The sequence below is a fragment of the Ruditapes philippinarum genome, unplaced genomic scaffold, assembly GCF_026571515.1.
Source record: "Ruditapes philippinarum isolate M1 unplaced genomic scaffold, ASM2657151v2 ctg262_1_1_1_1, whole genome shotgun sequence".
Taxonomy (NCBI): Eukaryota; Metazoa; Mollusca; class Bivalvia; order Venerida; family Veneridae; genus Ruditapes; species Ruditapes philippinarum.
This window is the reverse complement of record NW_026857830.1, coordinates 56524-79630: the sequence shown is the minus strand read 5'-3', so window position 1 is coordinate 79630 and position 23107 is coordinate 56524. Positions and strand designations below refer to the sequence as shown.

Below are 23107 nucleotides of genomic sequence, written 5' to 3'. Positions count from 1 at the left end.
TTAAAAATTAGGTTGGTATTTTTTTGGATTTTATTTTTGTTTTTTTTCTTGTTTTCATTTAAAAAAACCCTCGAATTTTTTTAAAAATAATAAAAGATTAACCTTTTGGACCTTTTGTTTTAAGGGATTTATTTTTTAAATTTAAAAGGGTTGCTCCCCCTGAGGATTAAAAACCCCCCCAATTTTTTTTTTGAAATTCTTACATAGATCAACTGGAATGCTTAAAAGGAAAAATTTGCAAAATAAAAAGAGGGTTTTCCTTTTTTTAATTTTAAAACTGGTAAAAAAGTGGGTTTGTGGTTTTTTTGCTTTTTAAAGTGTTTAATAATAAAAAAATGTTTTATCCGGGAAATCAGACCCAAAGTGATTGCCCTAAAACTTTGCAAAAATTTTTGGGTTTTAAGCCTGATAAAAGTTTTTTTTTTTTTTTTTTTTTTTTTTTTTTTTTTTTTTTTTTTTTTTTTTTTTTTTTATAAAAAAATCTAGAAAAAAAATTTTAATTTCAAAAAGTCCCATCTTTTCAGAAAATCCTCAGGGGATGAGTAGGGTTAGGGGCCCAATAACTTAGTACATTATATGGGAAGGGTAGTGCTTTAGAAGAAGGTAATATTATGACCCCATTTAATTGTGTAAAATTTTTTTTAAAAATATGCAAATAAATAGTCTCAAAGACATTTTAAAAAAGTGAGAAATGTCTAAAAATGCGAAAAATTTCAAGGGTGCAATTAATCAACGTAAAAGAAAATAAACAGGGGACGTAAATAAAGAAAGAGCCCATCTAGGGGTTGTTTTGCGAAAATTTTACACCAATTGTTTTAGGGAACATTTTTTTGGGGATTTCAGGGGCATTGATCTGTGAATGTGTGGTTAAGGTTCTGGACTTAAAAACCACTTGTTTCCCCCACCAGGGTGGTTTTGGGGGCCACAATAATCTCCCTAAGTGTCCTGTTAATCCCTTTAAAAAAGGGTGATGTCCGGTTTAATCCTTTTTAAAGGGGTATGTCTTTTTATGCCTGTAAAAGTGAGTGTCTTGTTGGGGTGCCTTTATAAAGTGAGTGTCTTGTTAGGTGCCTTTATAAAGTGAGTGTCCTGTTGAATGCCTGTATAAAGTGAGTGTCCTGTGGAATGCCTGTGTAAAGTGAATGTCCTGTTGAATGCCTGTATAAATTGAGTGTCCTGTTGAATGCCTGTTTATAAAGTGATTGTCCTGTTGAATGCCTTTATAAAGTGAGTGTCTTGTTGAATTCCTGTATAAAGTGATTGTCCCGTTGAATGCCTGTATAAAGTGAATGTTCATTATGAAGTAAGTGTCCTGGTTAATTAATACCAAGTGTACTCATTGAAATGTGTATATAAAGGGAAGTGTCCTTTTTATGTTTGGCTGATTGAATAAGAATAAAAGAAAAGAATCCATCTTATAGTTGAGCAAATCTTTTTTAGAGCAAGACATAACATGAGACTTCATAACATTTGTTTAACATCAAAATGACATGCATATTTGCATAGACAGTAATTTAGATATAGTTTCAGCTCTTCAAATTGTACCCGAGTAATACACTGTAGTATAATTGCAGATGTCACAGTCTTGTTTTTACTATACAAATGTAATTCGGAAACTTTATATTAGAGTTGTTGTTTTTAATTGAATATTACAAGATAACTTCTTTGGTTGCTCTTTATTAAACAATAATAAATTGTAGATAATTTATGACAATGATTTGTATTCTAGGTGAAGGAGGGTAAAGGTTCTTGCGTTGCACACATTCACTTCTGGCTCGGTAAAGAGACGTCTCAAGATGAGGCTGGGGTGGCGGCCTTTAAGTGCGTAGAATTAGACGATTGCCTCGGAGGGTTCCCTGTACAGCATCGCGAGGTTCAGGACAGTGAATCCAAACTATTTCTCTCCTACTTCAAGAATGGAATCATGTGAGTTAATAAAAGGATCTGACTTTGTTAACCTAGGACACCTTGATGGAGAAATTAAATGTTTTTTAGGTTTTTTAGTAAAAAAAATAATGAATAAACAAATATCACCATAGGTGCATGATAAATTGAAATTTAGGAACAAAATTACTCCTGGAAGTAAGTGATTTTTAACGACTTTCATACTTTGGACATAGTACCATTTTTGTGATAACTTTTTTTTCTTTCTGATGTATACATGGTGCAGTGGTTGTAATAAGGTTATTTATTTGATTGTGTTATTTATCTATCAAATATGGAAAATTTAAAGTTTAAAAGATTTAAAAATGGTGGTGTAAAATCCCGATTTAAACATGTTTAGGGAAAGACAAAACAAAATTTTCTTCAAACCCAAAAAAAAAACGCATGTTAGAGTGACTGAGGGATGTATATACTGTAGCCAAAAATGGCTGAAGGAATAGCTTTTGGGTGTACAAAACCCCAAATTTTTTCCTGTTTTCCCCCAAAATTTTAAAAAAGGTTTTAAATTTTTTTTTTTAATTCAAAATTTTTTGTATACAAAAACCAACCCTAGTTAAAAAAAACCAAAAAGCAAATTTAAATCTGCATAAAAGTTTTTGGGGTTACTGCCCCCCAGGGGAACCCGTTTATTTTTTCAAAAAAGGGTTTTTTTTTCCCCCTTTCCATTTGCAAAACTTTTCCGGGGTTTTGGAAAAGAAGGATCAAATGTAAAGTGCCAAATTGGCTGAAATATGGCAAAATGAGGGGATTTTTCCTTAATAGCATGGGTTTAAAATGCCATTTTAAACAAAAATGAGCCCAAAAGGGAAATTAAAAAAAAATCTTTAAAAAATTGGGTTTTATTTGTTAATGGGTTGTTATGTAAAGGGCCATTTTGGGGGGAAATACCCAAAGCAATTTACGGTTAAAAGGGAAAGGTTTATTACAGGGTTTAATTTTTATTTGGTTTTTTTTAAAAGGTTTGGTAAATTTCATGGCCCAAATTTTAAATTGTTTTGTCGGGTTTTTTGGGTTTTTTTTTTGGGGATGGGTTCCTTTGTAGGTTGCATTCTTATGGTTTTTTGTGGGGGTTAAAAATTCAAAAGGGTTCATTGTTAGGTTGTATGGGGGGTTGGGGTTCAAATTTGGGGGAAAATTGCTTATTCATGGTTTCAAAAATTTAAGGTTGTTTATTCAGGGCCCCATTGTAGGGTTTATATTCATTGGGGTTTTTTATAGGGGGTTTTTTAAAAAGGGCATGGGTCCCTTGGGAGGGTTTATTGCCATGGTCCATTAAGGGTTTAAATGGGCATGGTCTATTATAGGTTTATATGTCATGGGGCAATTCAGTTGGGAAATTTATAGCAACGGGTTTTATTGTCAAGGGTCTCCTTCAAAGTGGAGGGGTATTTCCCTGGGTTTACCTGGGGAATGGGTGTTTTTATGGAATTTTTAAAGAAGCCCGTTTGTACGAAATTTAAGGTAATTAAATTTTAAAAATTTTTTTTCTTATTCTTAACACAAATTTTTTCCCCCTGGGAAATTTTGAAAAATGAAAAAATTTTTTTGTTTAAAAATTTTTTTCAACAAAAAAAATTTAATTTGGAAAAATATAAAAGGTTAATTTCTTCTCGTATTTTTTGCAAATTGTGTTTTTTTTTAAATTTACAAATTTTTGGTTTTAAAGTCATTTGTTTTGGGGCCCGTTTTTTAATTTTTACAAAACTTTTTATAATTTTTTTTTTATTTTTTGGATATTTTCCAATTTTAAAAAAATAAATTGTTAATTGGCATGTGAATATCTCCTTTTATATTTGGGGATTTTTTTTTTGGACACCCTGGGTTTTTATTTTTTAAGGGGTTGGAAAAATTTGCAAGAAATTTTACAGGATAAGGCAAAGGGTTTTAAAAATTTTTTTGTTCCGGGCGAAGGGGGGAGGGAAAAAGAATGACCGCGATAGGAAAAATAAAAACCCAAATAAGGGACATGATAGAAACAAATTTTATAATTTCTTTTAATTTTAGACATTTTAATAATATTTTTTTTGGTCACAATTTAAAGGGTTTGGGTTTAACCTGTTTTTAAAACCCCTTGTTTTTTCCCCTTAAGAGATTTAAAGGTTTTAAAATTTAAATTTAAATTTAATACAACAAATTTTGATAATTTTACTTTAGACTGTTCAAAAAATATTTATTTTGGCACACTGGGTTTGTTTTTTATTAAGATAATATTTTAAAAACTCCTTTTAAAATAACCCTTTGCACTTAATTGGTTGGTTATAAACCCCTTTGCATTTTTTAATTTTTGGGGCCGGTTTTTGGGGGTTTATTTTGATTTTATTTTAGGTTTTTGTAGGAAACTTTTCAAATTTTTAGACACCCCTTTTGGGTCCATTTTTCCCGGGACCAAATTACTATTTCAGTGAATGTAAAATTTTGCTTCCCAAGGGAAACAACGGTTGCCTCTGCCATGTTTCCCAAATTGTAGGGTTTCAAAAACATTTGGAAAGTTTAGGGGAATTTCCCGGGCATATTTGGGCACATTTTAAGTTTTCATTTCCCAAGTTTTTTTAATGAAAAAAGGCCCTAAAACAAAAGAACAGTTTTTAATTGGGGAATTCAAATTTTTTTCTGTTTTCAAGATTGGGAGGTTTTACCTAAACCCCTTCAAAAGAAGATGGGGAAATCTGTAAATGGAAACGGGGCGATGAGAAAGGCTTTAAAAAAAAAGTGGCAAAAAAGATAAAAATTTTATCGTGGGAACCCCGAAGAAAAAGGCACTTTTAAAATAATTTAGAGGGAAATCTGGGCCCCTTTGAAAAGGGAGATTTTTTGAAATTTTTCTGTAAGTATAATACTTTTTTGGTAAATATATAAATTTTTTTAAAGGGGCCTTTTTTTCCCATATTTTTTAGGGTGCTGATTTTAAACCCCTTGAAAATCAATATCTTAAAATGGCCTGCCCCATTTTTTAAATTTTGGACTATTAACTGTTCATCATTTTTAGAGAAATGTTTGAAGTATGTACAGACCAAATAAAAAAAAAGCTTTTGAGAAATAAAATGATAGCATTTCTTGGGCACAGTGGACTTTTAAACAGACCAGGGCTGTGAACTCTCCGACAGAAAAGCTATTCTGATGGCTTAGGGAAAATCTGAGGTTTTTTTTCAAAGGTTTTGGTTCTTTTCAGAGTGCATTTGGGGGATTGGGAAAAAAATTTTTTTTTTTTTTTTTTAAAAAAGAAAAGTTGAAAGTGTTTATTATTTTAGGAAATCTTTCATCATAGATAATGGAAGAATGGTATTTGGGCCTGGATTTGGGAAAGGGTTTTAACCCAAAAAGGAGAAAAAGTAAGCCATAGGGCCCTTGGGAAAAATTCAAAATTTAAGTCATATCATGTATGTAAGAAAGTTTCCGTGCCTATAACCATGGCTCTGTCAGAGTTCTAGCAATACTTTTTTTACAGGGTTTTCATAAATAATAAGGCTGTATTCTAACAGCAATACTTTTTTTACATGGGTTTCATAAATAATAAGGCTGTATTCTAACAGCAATACCTTATTAACAGGGTTTTCATAAAAAATAAGGCTGTATTCTAACAGCAATACTTTTTACATGGGTTTCATAAATAATAAGACTGTATTCTAACAGCAATACCTATTTTACAGAGTTTCATAAATAATAAGGCTGTAATTTCTAACAGCAATACCTATTTTACAGGGTTTCATAAATAATAAGGCTGTATTCTAACAGCAATACCTATTTTACAGGGTTTCAAGAATAATAAGGCTGTATTTGAACAGCAATACCTTATTTACAGGGTTTTCATAAATAATAAGTCTGTATTCTAACAGCAATACCTATTTTACAGGGTTTCATAAATAATAAGGCTGTATTCTGACAGCAATACCTATTTTACAGGGTTTCAAGAATAATAAGGCTGTATTCGAACAGCAATACCTTATTTACAGGGTTTTCATAAATAATAAGTCTGTATTCTAACAGCAATACCTATTTTACAGGGTTTCATAAATAATAAGGCTGTATTCTAACAGCAATACCTATTTTACAGGGTTTCATAAATAATAAGGCTGTATTCTAACAGCAATACCTATTTTACAGGGTTTCAAAAATAATAAGGCTGTATTCTAACAGAAATACCTATTTTACAGGGTTTCAAAAATAATAAGGCTGTATTTGAACAGCAATACCTTATTTACAGGGTTTTCATAAATAATAAGGCTGTATTCTAACAGCAATACTTTTATTACATGGGTTTCATAAAAAATAAGGCTGTATTCTAACATCAATACCTATTTTACAGGGTTTCATAAATAATAAGGCTGTATTCTAACAGCAATACCTATTTTACCCAGGGTTACATAAAGAATTTTTAGCTTTTATCTTGGATATTATATTTCACAGGGCTTCATTAAGAAGAAGGCTTATCCAAACCATACCAAAGTGACAAGAGTTATTGAAGGAGGGGAACCATCAGACTTTAAATGTCTTTTCAAGTCCTGGCCAATGCCTGTAGCCACTGGAAAGGCCTATAACAACAATAAGATTGGTAAGTCTAATTTGCTTGCATGCTTGTAGTTAATTTCACATGATTAAAATGTCGGTACTATTGAGAACTGACCATAAAAATTTTGAAAACTGCATAATTTTACTGTTTATAATTTGTTTTTAAATAAATTTTCATGTAGAGATAAAGCTTTATACTGACTCATGAACCCAACAAGAAAATAAGTTTAAGTCGTTAAAGTCCAAACAGTTAAAATCAATATGGCGGGATATGTAACAGCTGCATGCCTCCAGATGAGCCATAATATTTCAAGAAAATTAAATCTTGGGAAATTGTATTTTAAGAATAGAAAAAGATTTCAAATTCAAGGGATTAAGGACTGATATGGCAGTATTCATTACCATATTTCTCCTGTGTTTAGAACTATTTTTGCTTGCAATGTGTAAGTTAATCTCTGTGTTCACTTCACAATATTTCAGTTTTAAATACATTTTTAAAATTTTCATGAAAATAAGCGTGAATCTGGAGTCATGCTGCTTTAAGATTGTTTGTTTGATTTAATTTTTAGCTAAGACTGTACAGACAAAGTTTGATGCCAGTACTTTACACAGTAACAGAGCTCTTGCAGCTGAGACCAGAATGGTTGATGACGGGTCAGGGAACGCTGAGGTAAGCCTTTCAGTTTAAGCTAAGTTGCCATGGCAAGAGAAATTTTTGCGATGAATTTGAACGCAACAGTCAAGTTTATAGTATTTAAACCTTGATTCAATTACTTTCAGCAGTAAAATCTGAATTCAGCTTTTTGTTCCAATAGAATGTTTGAAACACTTAAACCTGAATTCATTTGTTTGAAGCAATAAAATTTCGATTTAGTTCTTTATAACAGTAAAATCTGGATTGATACTTTATACCAATAAAAGCTGGATTCAAGTGTTTTAAGCAATAAGAATGTGATTTGATAGTTAAAAGCAGTGAAAACAGTCTTCAGCTGTTTATAATAATATACACTAGAACTTAGGTAAGTCTAAGTTGAAGGGACTTGTCAAGAAACTTCAACACATCGGGACTTCGACTCATGAATTGGTTTCAATTTAATGACAAAATTTTGAACATTCAACATTTACAAGCAAGTTTAAAAAGGTGTAACGAAAGAAAAGGTTGATTATCCCGTATGATTATCTCTCGACACCAGGTCGCTTACTCATTATCATACTATATATTTTCAAATACAACTTCTGAAATTTGGATCCGAAACAATTGGAGCATTTTATCACATGTGTGAACATATACAAGGGCTGTTTATAACAATAAAATCGAAATTCAACAGTTTATATCATTCATGTTCACATCAGTTATAGCCGAATTAAACAGGGGGAGTGTGATCCAATTATTCTTTACAAATAAACAAAAGCTGAACTTTTACGATATAATTATACAGGTACATGAAATTTTTAATTATTCTGTGTATAACATATATTTCAGATATGGCGTGTGGTTGACTTTGATCTGAAGCCCGTCTTGAAACAGGACATTGGTATGTTCTATGGTGGAGACTGCTACGTTATTTTATACACTTACCAAGTGAATGGTAGAGAACATTATATCGTATATTACTGGCAGGTAAGATATAGAGGATGTTTGTTTGTTCTGATCAGTGTGATCACTGTGTTTGTTTTGAGCAGTGTGAGATCAAAATATATTTCACTGTGTTTGTTTCAATCAATGTGTTTGTTTCGATCAATGTGAGATCAAAATATATTTCACTGTGTTTGTTTCAATCAGTGTGAGATCAAAATATATTTCACTGTGTTTGTTTCAATCAATGTGTTTGTTTCGATCAATGTGAGATCAAAATATATTTCACTGTGTTTGTTTCAATTAGTGTGAGATCAAAATATATTTCACTGTGTTTGTTTCAATCAATGTGTGTGTTTCAATCAGTGTGAGATCAAAATATATTTCACTGTGTGTGTTTCAATCAGTGTGAGATCAAAATATATTTCACTGTGTGTGTTTCAATCAGTGTGAAATCAAAATATATTTCACTGTCAGAGTAAACACCAAATCAGCAACATGTTGGGACATTTGTGTCCTATGGACACATTTCTAGTTTATAGTTTGTATATCAATCAAATTCTAATTTATGTATATGCTATTTGGATGATTTTAACTGATTTACTAGGGATCAATGGTTTGATCCTCAGGCAGTGCTAAATTTCTGTGCAACAATTGATCACGGACATTGAGTCTAATGGTCATTTATCTCTCACTGCTGATTTAGATATCATGTGGGAAAATTTAGTAGTCGATCACTTACAAGGCAACAAAAAAATGTGTTCAAATTGGCACAAAAAACAAGCAACATTGCATGTTTACAATAAATCATGCATGTTAATGATTCTGTTAACTTAAAATGAGACTCATCAAGCATGTTATCACACAGCAAGGAAATTTCATTTCTAAATATAATTTATACACAATAATAACATTTATTTAGGCCATAAGGATAATTATTAATATCCAAACCGCCTATATGTCTGAAATACTGTTGGGAAAAGGCGTAAAATGAACAAACAAACAAACAAAAACTAATGGTCAAACATATTTTATTAAAGGGTCTGCAAGCATCACAAGATGAGAAGGGAACTTCAGCTTTGAAGGCCGTAGAAATTGATGACAAGCTAGGGGGAGCAGCTGTACAGGTAAAAGAATAAAAACATTTTGGGGAGCTGAAATACCCAATAATGTCCATTCTTTTTCTTGACATTAAAGGAGCTCAACAGAGGTTCAAAGGGCTAAAAATAATTTTAAGATTTTAAAATTTTATATTCTTATAAATATCAACAGGGGCATATTAAAAAAACAGCAATTAGGAAATTTGCTCAGAATTAAATTAAAAATGAATATAAGAATTTTTCTTTTTCTAGCTCAATTTCAGTTAAAAACGTTAAAACGTTTTTCATTTCTGGGTCATTATGCTAAATGAAAATGAGTATTATGAATAAAAATAAGGTGAGGGTATAATCTGAAATTTTGCATACAGGTTATTAGTTCAGGCTTGCATGAAAATGTATACAAAATCTTAATAAAAAATATTTCTAGTCCCGTCTTGTTCAAATACCTCAAGTGCATTATTACATGATAAAAATTATGCACAGCATAAAAATTAAATGCCTACACATCATATGATGTGATATGGTTATAAAACTTAACCAAATGGCCACTCAGTGTAGTTCAACATATGACTTGTCTCTAAATTATAAACAATACAAATTGATAACACACATTCTGCAGGTACAGGACTCAATGAAACATCATGTTTACTATAACAAATTTTTATTCAATGTTTTCAGGTCAGAGTTGTAATGAACAAAGAACCACAACATTTTACTGCAATGTTTGACGGCAAAATGATCATATTCTCTGTAAGTACAAGTTTGTTATTTCATGCAAATGCTGGCATTGATAAATATAAAGAAAAAAAAATATGCATATGTTACATGATTTTATATTCAGCAATAAAGCTGGAAAGTCTCCGTTTGAGATAAATATACCTTTCAAGCTTGCAGGAAATATGGATCTGTCAAAAAATAAATAAATTTGTATAAATTTAAACTTATCAATGCAAATATGACCAGGAACAAGGAAAATATTTGCCAATTTGGAGCTTGGTTTCAGTTGTTACATATTACTCCATGTATGATTTACTGTTGGTGGTATTCACTTAAAACATATTCAAATAATTGTCTACAGGATGATATATGGAGATCACTAATCAAGATCCATAACTCTTGCATCCAATTTGAATGAAAAAGTCCCCCTTTTTAAAGTTCTACATTATTTAAGCTCTTGTTAGCTTGTCAGTTTTGAAGTCAATCTATTATACTCTTTGCGGTGTCATTGTCATTGTCATAGTGCAAAAGCTTTAATGTAGCCCATTATTCAAACATCTTAAATGTTACCAACATGAAGTTTGGAATACTTGCTAATCACGACAAGGTGCAGTTGCTAGACAAGGAGCATAATTCTGAAAGCAATATTTTTGGAGTGATGCCCCTTTTTAACTTTGAATTTTTAACAGACGAGCATTGACACCACATGCAGTGCTCTTCTTTTACTATTTAATTCTATAAAAAGTTGAATTAGCAGTCTTTCTGGCAGCTTTTATATTTTTTGACACTATATTTACAGGGAGGTCATTGTGGTTGGACTGGAGGACCTTCTAGCGATGGTCCAGGGGACTCTTACATGCTGCAAGTACGTGGGACCAATATCTACAACACAAAGGCATTACAAGTACCTATGGAGGCGGCATCACTCAACTCTAATGATGTGTTTGTGATTTTTACAAAGAAATGTACATTCATCTGGTGTGGAAAGGTAAATATGATTATTTTCTCCTGAACCTTCTAAGTTTCTTAAATGGACTTTTCCAGGTTCCATTTTAGAAACTGTTCATTAACAATATAGGGGATGTCAAGTTAAGAATTAAAAGTATGTCAGCCAACAGTATAGAGCATGGTCAGATCGTTTTTATTAAATGGCTTTATTATACACCTGCACCGTGGATTATGTGATAATTGACTTTACTAAAAGTTTTCATGAATCATTCTTCAATGAGAGCAGCTTAACATTTCACAATTTAACATTTCATCATTATTTTTATCAACAGGGAAGTACAGGAGATGAAAGGCAGGCTGCCAAAAATGTAGCTGCAAGATCACCCAGGTATCAAATATTTCATTAACCTTTACCTAATTTAAAATATCTTACAATTTTCAGGACAGCTTACTCAATATGTGTCATGAACACTTTCAGAAATGCTAAATTTTTAAAGGCCCATAATGCCTGAAAAGCTTTTTATTTTCTGCGTGCTTTTACAGTATCCAAAAAGTAACTCATTGTCCAATTACCTGAACCATCTTTTTCTTCTATCTCTTTGAGGCAATTAGTACAATTATAGTGATTTAGTATTTTTAAAGTACTGACTCTAATTTATTGTTGGTTCTTTCATGACATACTGGTGATGTTTAAAGGCAATCGTTGTCAACTTCATTGTCCATGTCCGAGCATTAAAATTAAAAAAGGGTCACATAATAAACTTAATGAATATTAACATGATTGGAAGTATTATTTCTGTATCATTATGTTTAGTTTTTCTTCAATTTTCGTCTTCAGAGAGGCGACCATTGTGATTGAAGGTCAAGAAAAAGCAGCATTCTGGGAAGCTATCGGAGGTCAGGCCGAGTACTTGAGTGATAAAAGACTACAACAGGAGGAATCTGAGCATCCCCCACGTCTGTTCCAAATCTCAAACGCGTCTGGTAGTTTCACATGCGAGGAGATACCGGAATTTGTTCAGCAGGATTTATGTACAGATGATTGCATGATGTTGGATCTGTGGGACGATATTTATATCTGGGTCGGTGCAAACGCACGCGACGATGAGAAGAAGGAGGCTGAAAGATTAGCTATGGTAATAAAAGTTTTTATATGTAATAGCTATTATTAAACTCACAAGTTTGCTGCTGAAGTCTTAGAAAATCACAGAAGGATGCCAAAAGTCTTCGTCCATTATTAAAGCCTCTATTTTTATAATGTTGCCTAATCACCTGTACAAAGTCATTGTGACATGAAAACCAACAAAACAAACAAATCATCAGTTTGTGGTGAACTGAATTATGATCACTTTTACATCAAAGCTTTGGATTAAGGAATGCTGAATTTTATATACAATTATTTAGCCAAGCAGTTAGCCATATGGCCCAGTCCTTTATGTCTCTAAATTCTTATCACTTGCAACAGTAATTTTAAACCTTGACAGGGGGGGGGGGTCCATGGCTGAGTGCATAAGGTCATTTACTTCAAACCACTTGACAGTGTCTTTGGATTCTGTATGTGAGAAAGCTATCAAGCTTGTTTATGGGATGTCAGTGGTTCTACTCATATGTCTGTTTGTGCCTGAAATAATTTTATGCACAGAAGCACACCTGAGGTCTTCCTCCACCAGTAAAGCTGGAAAGTCACCAAACGACCTATACTGTGTTGGTACAACAACCCAACTAAAACAAGAAAGAACCTTGACAGAATTTTTTCTTATGAGTAAGCTATTCAGCCACGTTGCAGAAAGGTCAGTCATGCTGCACTATTGCCTGGTAGTGCTTCGGATAATACATAAAATTGTATCTTTAGACTTTTTCAAGCATTAAAACCCGGCAGGTTTCAATGTGACTATAACAGTGTTTGTTGTGTCTTAAGACTTTAAAAAAAAAGAAAATTGTTCCCTGTTGTAAGTATTTAGAACTGTTCATTATCAATTTTGGGGATATGAAATACAAGTTTTGAGTAAGTTAGCCAACAATATAGAGCCTGGTGACAAAGTCTGATCATTTTTGGTTTTAGCAGGGTATACCTATAAATGTCTTCGTTTAGTATTTTGTTTTCAGTACTTAAATATATTATAGTCAGCAAAATATAATATTTATTTTTGTGTGTAATTTTTACAATGCTTTTTTTCAGGAATACCTAAATTCTGACCCGGCTGATCGAGACCAAGAAACACCAATCTATAGAATAAGACAAGGCTGTGAACCTCCAACGTTCACTGGATTCTTCGGTGTCTGGGACGATGATTTCTTTAAAGTGAGTTTTTTCATTTGTTAGTTTATTGTGTTCATTAGACAATAAAGTTTACAACATCCTAAGAGTAAGCCAGCTTGTTTTGGCCCTATGTGACAGAAAGTAAGGCATATTGGCCTTGAATGTAATTAGTGAGAGGCCATTCTGTACTGAAGTTCTTTCTTCAATGTTATTAAGAATATAGGTCATTGTAATTTAATCATGTATGCTTTTAGCTTTATTGAATGTTTACAAAGCATCGTAGCAGTAAACACGTGCAATTGCACATGGAGTTATTTGTTTTTTATGTGATATATTAATTAGGCATTTTTCTTGGCAATCACCTTCCTTCGGTGATTAGAAAAATGCATTACCTTACGGTACTGGTAACTTGTATATACCATATACCATACAGTGGCCCAACAATTATAAGAAACTGATCAGCACAATACTGTTGTACCCTTTGGTCAGACTGTATTCAATAATACATTTTATTAAAAAGTATAAATGACAATTGGTGTTTTAATATTTGCAGAATTCTCAAGATTACAAGGAACTTGGTCAACAACTTGCTTCAAATAATGATGCTGTTGTCCTTGTGCAAGAGGTAAGTTTATTAAAACTGTGGGTTGGTTCATGGTTAAGAAGGGTTGGTTCATGGTCAAGAAATTATGGTTTTCTTAGAACCATGTGCCAAACCATGGGCTGTTTCATGGTAAAAAAGTTATGGTCATTGGAATCATGTGCTGGTTCATGATAAAAAAAGTTATGGTCCTTTACTTAGAATCATGTGCCTGTTCAAAGTCAAGAAGTTATGGTCTTTTACTTTGAACCATGTGGCTGTTCATGGTCAGGGAGTTATGGTCCTTCACTTATATCCATGTGGCTGTTCATGTTCAGGAAGTTATGGTCCTTTACTTATAACCATGTGCTGGTTTATAGTCAAGAAGATATGGTCCTGTAATTAGGACAATTTGGATCTTCCTGTACCAGAAAAAAAACGGGGGGAGTTTTTGTTGGTTACATATTGATGTTCTTATAGTATATTATGACTTACATATTATTATTATATAATTACCGGTATGTACCTAATCAACACAAACTAAGGAAGGTATGATGTGCAGGACACTACACTCAGAGATAATTAATATTAAACTAGCAATATTAACTTCTGATCTTGAAATTTGTCATAATTTATCATTATGCTATTCATAGTTAGTGGATTTTATGTAGAAAGTGTTTCTGATTGTTTTCATCAGCTAACAAAGTTAGATGCATTGATAGCAGTAAGTGATAGACATTGTAAATGCACGGTAGTTATTTAATATGCAAGCTCCTCCCAGTCCCACCTCCTGCCAGATAAACAATTATTGGCTCCACCCATATTTTACATTCCAAAGTGTTATAGAAGTCTAGAAATTCTATAGTTGTCAAATCATAGTTTTCGTGGATAATGAAAGTTTGATGATTTTAAATTATATACATCTTCATCATTATAGAGTTGTACATGTATATCATTACGTAATAATTTGCATTTGTACCCACCCATTTAGTTATCCTTCAATCTATTTATGCATCCATGAGTTTAAAATCCTGTACTACAATACTTATCTACCTTTGTATAATATTTTTAGATATGACCAGTTATATGTTTGTGATGCATATATAATTGTGGCCCTTTCTTTTTCCACATCATTTAATCTTTATGGAGTTATTTCCCTTTATTATATCCTTATTCATGAATAGTCCAAGAAATTTAAAACAGAAGGGGAAAAGAGTTAAATAAAGAAATTTGTTGTCCAACAAGCTCAATGTTAATTAGAATATCAATGTACACAGTACATCAGCTTGGTCACTTTATTCTCAAACACTTTTCACCACAATATTTCATTCTTTAAGTTTACTCACTTTAATAAGTTATGCTGGAATTGCATAATAATGCCACTACAATATTTCATTCTTTAAGTTTTCTCACTTTAATAAGTTATGCTGGAATTGCATAATAATGCCACTGCAATATTTCATTCTTTCTGATTACTCACTTTTATTAAGTTATGCTGGAATTGCATTATAATGTAACAATCATGTAACGATGTCATGTGTGCTTCACATTTTATGTTGTCACAGAAATCTTGTGAGAAAGTAACACGTTGATTTTATTGCAGAGAATAAAAAAAAACCCCAGATATTGGCATAATAATATATTTAACATAAAAATGTAGTACAATCATCATAATAATCATCACTAATGCAGATTTACAATTATATTTTTAAGCCTTAGACTTGCAGCTATAAAGGGTGCCTGATAGTTTTGTTTGAAGAGAGAAGAGTGTTTGCTTTGTTAAATTCATTTTGCATTTAAAGGCGCACCACTGAGTCCTAAATGCATAAAAGCAAACAAATTTCAAATTCTTACCTGGATGAACTGAAACTACTTTTATCATTACTTAAGGACTTATATTGATACATCTATGAACTTATGCTATAATTAGGTTGTATAAGGCAAATGACGTCACTTTGCATAGTTATTACGATAGAGTAATATCGGTTTTTTTTTTATTAAATGCCTTTATTACACTCCTACCTTTGGGTTTATGTGATGAAAAAAAATTTAAAAAAATTTTTTAATGTTGTGAGATATATGTTTTATAGAGCATGGATGCCAATGGTGGTGTTAACTTTGACGAGATGAGCAAATATCCCCTGGCCGAGTTGCAGGTGAATACTGAGGATTTACCAAGTGGTGTTGATCCAAAATGTAAAGAGGTAAGGAACATTAATTTATTTATTTCCTTTTCAAATCTTAAGTTATTTTTGTTTAAGCTGGATTACGACACAAATTTTGTCAATTTAAGTCGTGATTGCGACAAAAAGCTTATTGCATGTTCGGAATTTCTAGCGAGCTTCCTGGAACTAACCAGTACTACTGTAGACAACACAAGGAAACACAGTTGTGAGTCCGTATTAAGGCTTAAATACACCCCTCTAAATTTTATTAAGGTAACAATTTCTGTACCAAAAACATTGACAATGACAATTTATTTATTGAAACTAAAACAGCAAAGTGTAATATTTAAAGATTGCAGTTTTGTGATTTTGATATTTCTTTATTTTAGCAATTTTTGTTCTAAAATTGTTTAAATTTCAAGATTTTAATTTTACTATGATTAAATGCTAAAACCTTCCCCATTCACCCGCCAAAATTCACTCTTAGATATCTAATTCATCTATTTACACCCATATATGTATACGATAATTAAAGGGAAAAAAATATTAGAATCGGCGAAAAAAAGTGATATTTTTCTATTTTCTGATCATGATTTCTGCAAGCGTCTTGAGGAGTATACTGCTCCAACACTGTACATAATGAGTTAAATCCAAAACTATAATTCCACATTGTAAAATTTGTATCTGTTTGTGCTTGCAGATGTTCTTAACAGCAGATGACTTTATGAAGACATTCAACATGACCTATACTGAGTTCTTAGGAAAACCTTTGTGGAAACAACAGGCAATGAAAAAAGCGGCAAAACTATTCTGAGTTGCTATGGCTACTTGACAGATTATTTTATAGTGTATATATTTAGAATATTGAAATCATGTATAATAAATTATTACATGGGTAAACTTTAGTATAAATGATATTTTTAAACAAGAATGGACTGGATATCAGTTATCTTTTTATCTGTTTTTGAAAGTTTTTTCAGAAGCAATAGTTTAAGTGTAAAATAAAATCCTTCTTTAGGATTGATTGTTAAATTTTCTTCGTAGAGGAGTAAAATTGATGTAATTTTTAAGTGGCAAGGGAGTTAAGTAGTACTAAGAACAATTGTTCAAAGGGAAACAACTCCTCCCTGGATCATAGCAAGTGTTTTTTTGTCTCAATTGATGGGCCTAATAAGTATAAATGTATTTTATTTGATCTCTTTTAAAGTGAAAAAAAGAAAGACTGTAAAGGAGGAAAATTGAAAGTTTCTGATGTTAAAAAAGCTTGGAACTGTGAATTCCATTCATTTTCTTGAGTTGTATACCGGTATTATTAAAGATCAATCCATAGATAATTACCTCTACAGAAACATTGTCATAACTGACTAAATTTATAATAGAAATTAAACACATCTCTCACTGCCATAGCATAATGATCACATGACCTCTTTTTTAATCAGTCCTTATCCATTCCAGTGATCTAATCACATGACGTTTTGTCAACCAATTGAAATATATCTCAATGATCACATGACTTCTTGTAACTTATCCTTTTTTAATACAATGGTCTCATGACCTTATTAACCTATCACAGGCTATTTCTGTGATCACATGACCTTGTGTCAACCAATCATAGCTGGCTTTACTGAACCATATCAATGCTGTACTGTGATTTAATATTTTACATTCCAAACATAAACTTATATACAGTTTTAAAGTAGGTTTTGAAATTTTCAAATTTGATTTTTGGTATGACTTTTTAAATTTTTGACCTTGTTAAGTTCTAAATTTCTTTTTAAAATGTAATTTGCCCCAATATTATAATTTCACTACAATCTCCAGAAGTATTAGTGAAATAAATAGTGATTTTTTTGTGGTCAAAACCTATTCAGATTATTTTATAAAAGGTTAAGGGCATTGTAGAAATGACCGTGCCCACTCGTGCCAAAACCAATGATCAAAGTGGCACCTGATGTCTTCCTAAACTTGAAAAATTAATGTGAAATAATGTAGATAAATCCATGGTGTGTAAGTTGGATCAGTGTGAATATTTCAAACTCTACTACCAATATATTTAATATGATCTTATAAATACTGATCTTTATGATATTTATATATATACAAAATATATATTGTCTAGGTCATTATATAAATTGCCATCTCATTTATAGACTTATCTTTAACAAATCTAGTAAAGTTTTATAAAGGTAACCGGGAACCTGAACTCATTCAGTATCCATGTGAATATACATTAAATTTTATGGATATGAAATTATGTGGTTTTGATAAAAAAGGACATTTTCGTGGGTTCTTTAATTCATGGGATGTCTGTTTGTGCAAAAAAAATTGAAAAGCAAATAATTTAATATAAGTAATCGTACAGCAGACAAAATAATTTTTTTGTTGAATGTTAAATTCATTGATTGACTGACCCATCCATGAAAACCAGTGCCCCATGAATAATGATTTCACGGTAATGGTGTACACACACAATGTTTCTATAAGTTTTCATATGATGATCAGTAAAAAAAGGTTAGTGCCTCGGTTTCCAGCTCATTATTATGTGTTATGTGTTAGAAAAAAATATTTACAAGCTTTATTATTATAAATACCTAGTATAATAATTATGTTTCTTAACTTTTTTGTTTTGAAATTTGTTATTTTTTTATATAATGGTTATGGATTTTTTTTTAAAGTTATATATATTAATCTCTGTTGCTGGTTGTGAGAAAGTTTATATACATATGCATGTACATTTTCAATTTTTTTTTAAAGGGGGCATCTACCCTTATTCCATAAAAAGGGCCAATATTTCCCTTTTCATAATTATTCACAATCGCTTTTTTTTGTAATTATTTCTATTATTCAAACCTAGTTTGTTAGTTAAAGTAGTTATTATAGAATAGTGCTGCTTTTTTGTCTTATAGATTTTATGTTTTGTATACAAGCACTTAGATCTGATATTAAATGTAATGTTTAAATGTTTATTTTTATATGGATAGTGTTTGTTGTTTTTCTGTGTTAAGGTGTAAGGCGAGAAATTGGCATCCTTGTAATAGAAATTTTATTATAGGGAAAAGTGAGAAATGAATACATTTTAGTGGTAATTTTGATGCCTTTGTAATGAATTTTTCCACTTCTGACAGTAATATTCAGTAAATTCCTTTAATATATTCAAGGCCAAATTATTGTCTTACATCTATACGTTTAGTTTCTATGTCACTGTATTTTCTAAAAATAAAATATGGTGTTGTTATTGTTAAACTTAGAATTTTATAAGTAACACATAATTATATAGTCACACAAGTTAAAATATATAGACAGGTTGACAGTTTATTAAAATGTCATTTTAATTGAAAGAAAATATTTAATTACAGAATTTATATTTGATAGCAAAAGGTATAAGTCCTTAAGTTGTGTTTTGAAATTTCTTATTTTGTTAAGTATCTGTATAATGAAAAGTGTTATTATTGAAAATATATCATAAAATTTATATGAAGATCATTGTTTGTTATATTTGTAAAATTGAAATTATTTTATCTTATTTATGTATAAATTATACAGTTGCTACAAATATGTCAACATATTCATTTTGTTATCACAGTTCAGTGAGAGAATTTTCAGTTTAATGTGAAATTGTAACTTGTATGAAAATCATATTAAACCTTAATGCTCCATATTCAAATAAATAACAGTTTTAGATACTGGAAGTGTATAGGCATATCTTATATATGTGGATAATCCATCATTATTAATTCACTGCTAAAATAAGTTAATAATACACTTTATGATATTAATGCTGATACAGGCTTTCAGCAATTTGGCATAAAATTTTAAAAAACCTAAACAAAATATCCTTACAATTCAATTCAGAAAATTAAGTTAAAAATATTGTGGTTTGTCAGTAAAACTTTTATATTCTAACACTAAAACTGGAAAAAAAGTCTAAAAAGAATCTAGTACGAGAGAGGTTGTTTTGTTTTGTATTCCATGAGCAAGTGATGAAGATATCCCAGAAAAATGTGCTAATATTTACATAGACCTTTAGTTCTTACATGTATTTTTTACAAAAAAGAAGCAATACTTGTACAGTTAGATACTTAATTTGTAGTTGGGTTCGTTGTGGTATTGATATATTAACAAAACAAAAAATTGAACCATTCCAAAAAAAATTAGTGATAGTTTGTTTATACAAAGGCATGGGGCAAGCTCACTGCTTGTGTGTATTTTTACTAGATAGATTTAGATAGGTAAATGTTGAGTTTTCCCTCACATTGTATTTTAATGTTTGCTGCAATTATCTATATTTGGGGTCAAAAGCCTTGTAAATTAATAAAAATGAATACCAGTCAACAGATGTGTCTCTGCCATTGGTCGATTCAAAATTTTGAAATTGAATTGGCCAATCAGATGCTTGCATTGTGGACTGGTGTCAGTATTCTAGACACTAAATTTAAATAACCTAGATTTATAGGGCCACATCCTTATTGATCAGTTACCATAGTAAACTTAATTAATATAAGCAAATAATACTTCTGTTGTTAAAACGAGACTGTAGGATTATTTTCATTTAGGAAAAAGTCCAGAACAAAACCACCAGACCATTATTATGTTACTATTACTTGAATATATAAGATGGAGGTCTGGAATTCATCATAAATTTCTTTCCATATTCTTCATATCATTATTTTGCTTCTTGTACACACTATAAATGTACTAACTGTATTTGCCAGTTGATATTTTGTTGAACATGTTATACTCTATAATTTGCTCAAATAAGTCTAGGTATATTTAACATGTTATCACATACCCGTGCCGCTTTTACATCTCTGTAAAAATGGTGGATAGCACGGCTATGCATATATTTTGATGTGAGGCAATGTGCGAAATACGAACATAGCCTAAAGACGCGCTTAATATAAGGGTTATACTATAATACATGTATAATATTGTAAATGAAAATATTCTACTCTAAAACCTTTTTCATTTTGATTTTTTAAAAAATATTTTTCTGGAATAATTAAAGTATCAAATATGAACAATTATCGTTTAATTAATTTATATTGAAAGTCAAACAGTACTTGCGCCATATACCAGTACTTGTTTCGTCTTACTGGTGCCTTTGTCAATAAAACTATTGCATCAGATCAACCTGTCTATAAAAACCACACATTTAATAACCAAGGGCAAGTATATATACAGTTCTATATCATCAGATAGTCTTATTCAAAGGTTTTTATTAAATGGTTTCTCTTAAGATGTGGTCTTTGATCCGAGTTTGCCTAGTATTTCAATGAATTAGAAATCAAATCTGTTTTATTGTTGGAAGCATGGTTTGTTTTCAAAATATTTCTTCTTTTTTGTTGTTGATATGTTGAATTGTTTTACATGCAATAAAATAATAAAAAACAACAACATTGATTTTGTATGCAAAAATACAAACATCTTTAATGTTATGTAACTTTTAAGGCACTTTCCAAAATATTTGTTTTTTTCCATACATTAAGCTTGTTTTGTACCTCCTTTGTTTCTCTATGTTATTATTTGGAATATATTTGTTTTTATTAACCCTTTATGTGTAACCTACAGTGTATCTATTTGCAAACTTTTAAAGCTGTGATGTATTTAAAATAATATTTGTCTCAAATATAACAACTTCTGCGTAAATCTGTAAACACAACTCCCCCGTCTCCCCCGTAACACACTCGTAGTACACTAACACTTTTGTATGTAAGACATGTGAATTCTTACATTCTTCATATATTGACAATGTTTTGTTGAGTAATTGATTATACCCTCTACAATTTCTTTATGACATATGGATAGGTTATATATTAACCTTAAATATCATTAGGTACAAGAACTTACTATTTCTACTGTATTTCTTTAAAAGTACATGCATTCCTTTTCCTCGATGGCAAACTTTTACCAAGTTCTGTTTACTTGACTTTTTTTGTCTTTTGTTAAATATAATTATGAAATCTTTTATATCACTGATCAAAATACAATTTCATTTAGGACGTGTTTTTAATATATAATTGTTTTTAAAAAAAAAGAGATAAAAGGCTATAAATTATCATAGTTTTTATTAATTCTATTTTTAGATATAACAAGCATAATAACAAAATCATTACATTTTACTATGTGTGTTATAACAAATGATGTTCATATTTTGTTTACTTTAAATGATCTATATTCTTGATCTAAATTTCTCAACCATATTGACCTAGATTTACAACCATGTTGACCTAGATTTACAAGTGTTGTCCTAGATTCTAGATTAGGTCTTCAATAATATTGATCTAGATTCTCAACCATTTTGACCTAGAATTTTCAACCATTTTGACCTAGATTTTCAACCATTTTGACCTAGATTCTCAATCATTTTGACCTAGATTTTCAACCATTTTGACCTAGATTCTCAGTTGTGTTGTCCGGTTTTTCATGCTCTTACATTGTTATAAACTTGTCACATACATGTAACACCTTGGCAATAATAAATTTATATATAACAGGCTTATATGTTGTGTTTTCTTTTGTTATTGAAACAGTAATGCAATATGACCACTGCAAATTTGCCACATTGATAACAAATCTAGTGTTTCTTTTTAGTTATGTAACATAGGAAGACTGATAAAAGCTGTAAATTTAAGACAAGGTTTCTAAACTATGTTAATTTTATCTTGGTAAGTAAAATGTCAAGACTAGTAAACATAATGATTGGTAACATGCCTGTCATGTATTACTCTCTAATTGGTAACATTTCTAAGTAATTATTATTGAGTTATTATGATTGGTAACTTGCCTGTGTGGTATTATGTAAGACTGGTAACATATTTGACTGGTAACAATAGTAAAATTAATGTCATTATTGAGTTATTATGATTGGTAACTTGCCTGTGTGGTATTATGTAAGACTGGTAACATTTGACTGGTAACAATAGTAAAATTAATGTCATTATTGAGTTATTATGATTGGTAACTTGCCTGTGTGGTATTATGTAAGACTGGTAACATATTTGACTGGTAACAATAGTAAAATTAATGTCATTATTGAGTTATTATGATTGGTAACTTGCCTGTGTGGTATTATGTAAGACTGGTAACATTTGACTGGTAACAATAGTTAAATTAATGTCATTATTGAGTTATTATGATTGGTAACTTGCCTGTGTGGTATTATGTAAGACTGGTAACATATTTGACTGGTAACAATAGTTAATGTCATTATTGAGTTATTATGATTGGTAACTTGCCTGTGTGGTATTATGTAAGACTGGTAACATATTTGACTGGTAACAATAGTAAAATTAATGTCATTATTGAGTTATT

At 30.8% G+C, this 23107-nt stretch overlaps 1 protein-coding gene across 1 annotated transcript in view; it reads left to right on the top strand.

The window, feature by feature from the left end:
* LOC132751170 (gelsolin-like) overlaps positions 1 to 22291 on the top strand; it is a 63216-nt gene extending 40925 nt beyond the window's left edge. The window contains exons 5-18 of the mRNA XM_060741306.1: positions 1730 to 1926; positions 5193 to 5223; positions 6349 to 6493; positions 7020 to 7120; positions 7934 to 8071; positions 9067 to 9153; positions 9805 to 9876; positions 10643 to 10831; positions 11124 to 11179; positions 11630 to 11927; positions 12971 to 13093; positions 13605 to 13676; positions 15722 to 15835; positions 16497 to 22291. Coding sequence (XP_060597289.1) covers positions 1730 to 1926; positions 5193 to 5223; positions 6349 to 6493; positions 7020 to 7120; positions 7934 to 8071; positions 9067 to 9153; positions 9805 to 9876; positions 10643 to 10831; positions 11124 to 11179; positions 11630 to 11927; positions 12971 to 13093; positions 13605 to 13676; positions 15722 to 15835; positions 16497 to 16610 — 1737 coding nt within the window. The 3' untranslated portion in view covers positions 16611 to 22291. The remainder of the gene's footprint in view (positions 1 to 1729; positions 1927 to 5192; positions 5224 to 6348; positions 6494 to 7019; positions 7121 to 7933; positions 8072 to 9066; positions 9154 to 9804; positions 9877 to 10642; positions 10832 to 11123; positions 11180 to 11629; positions 11928 to 12970; positions 13094 to 13604; positions 13677 to 15721; positions 15836 to 16496) is intronic.
* Positions 22292 to 23107: the final 816 nt, after the last annotated feature.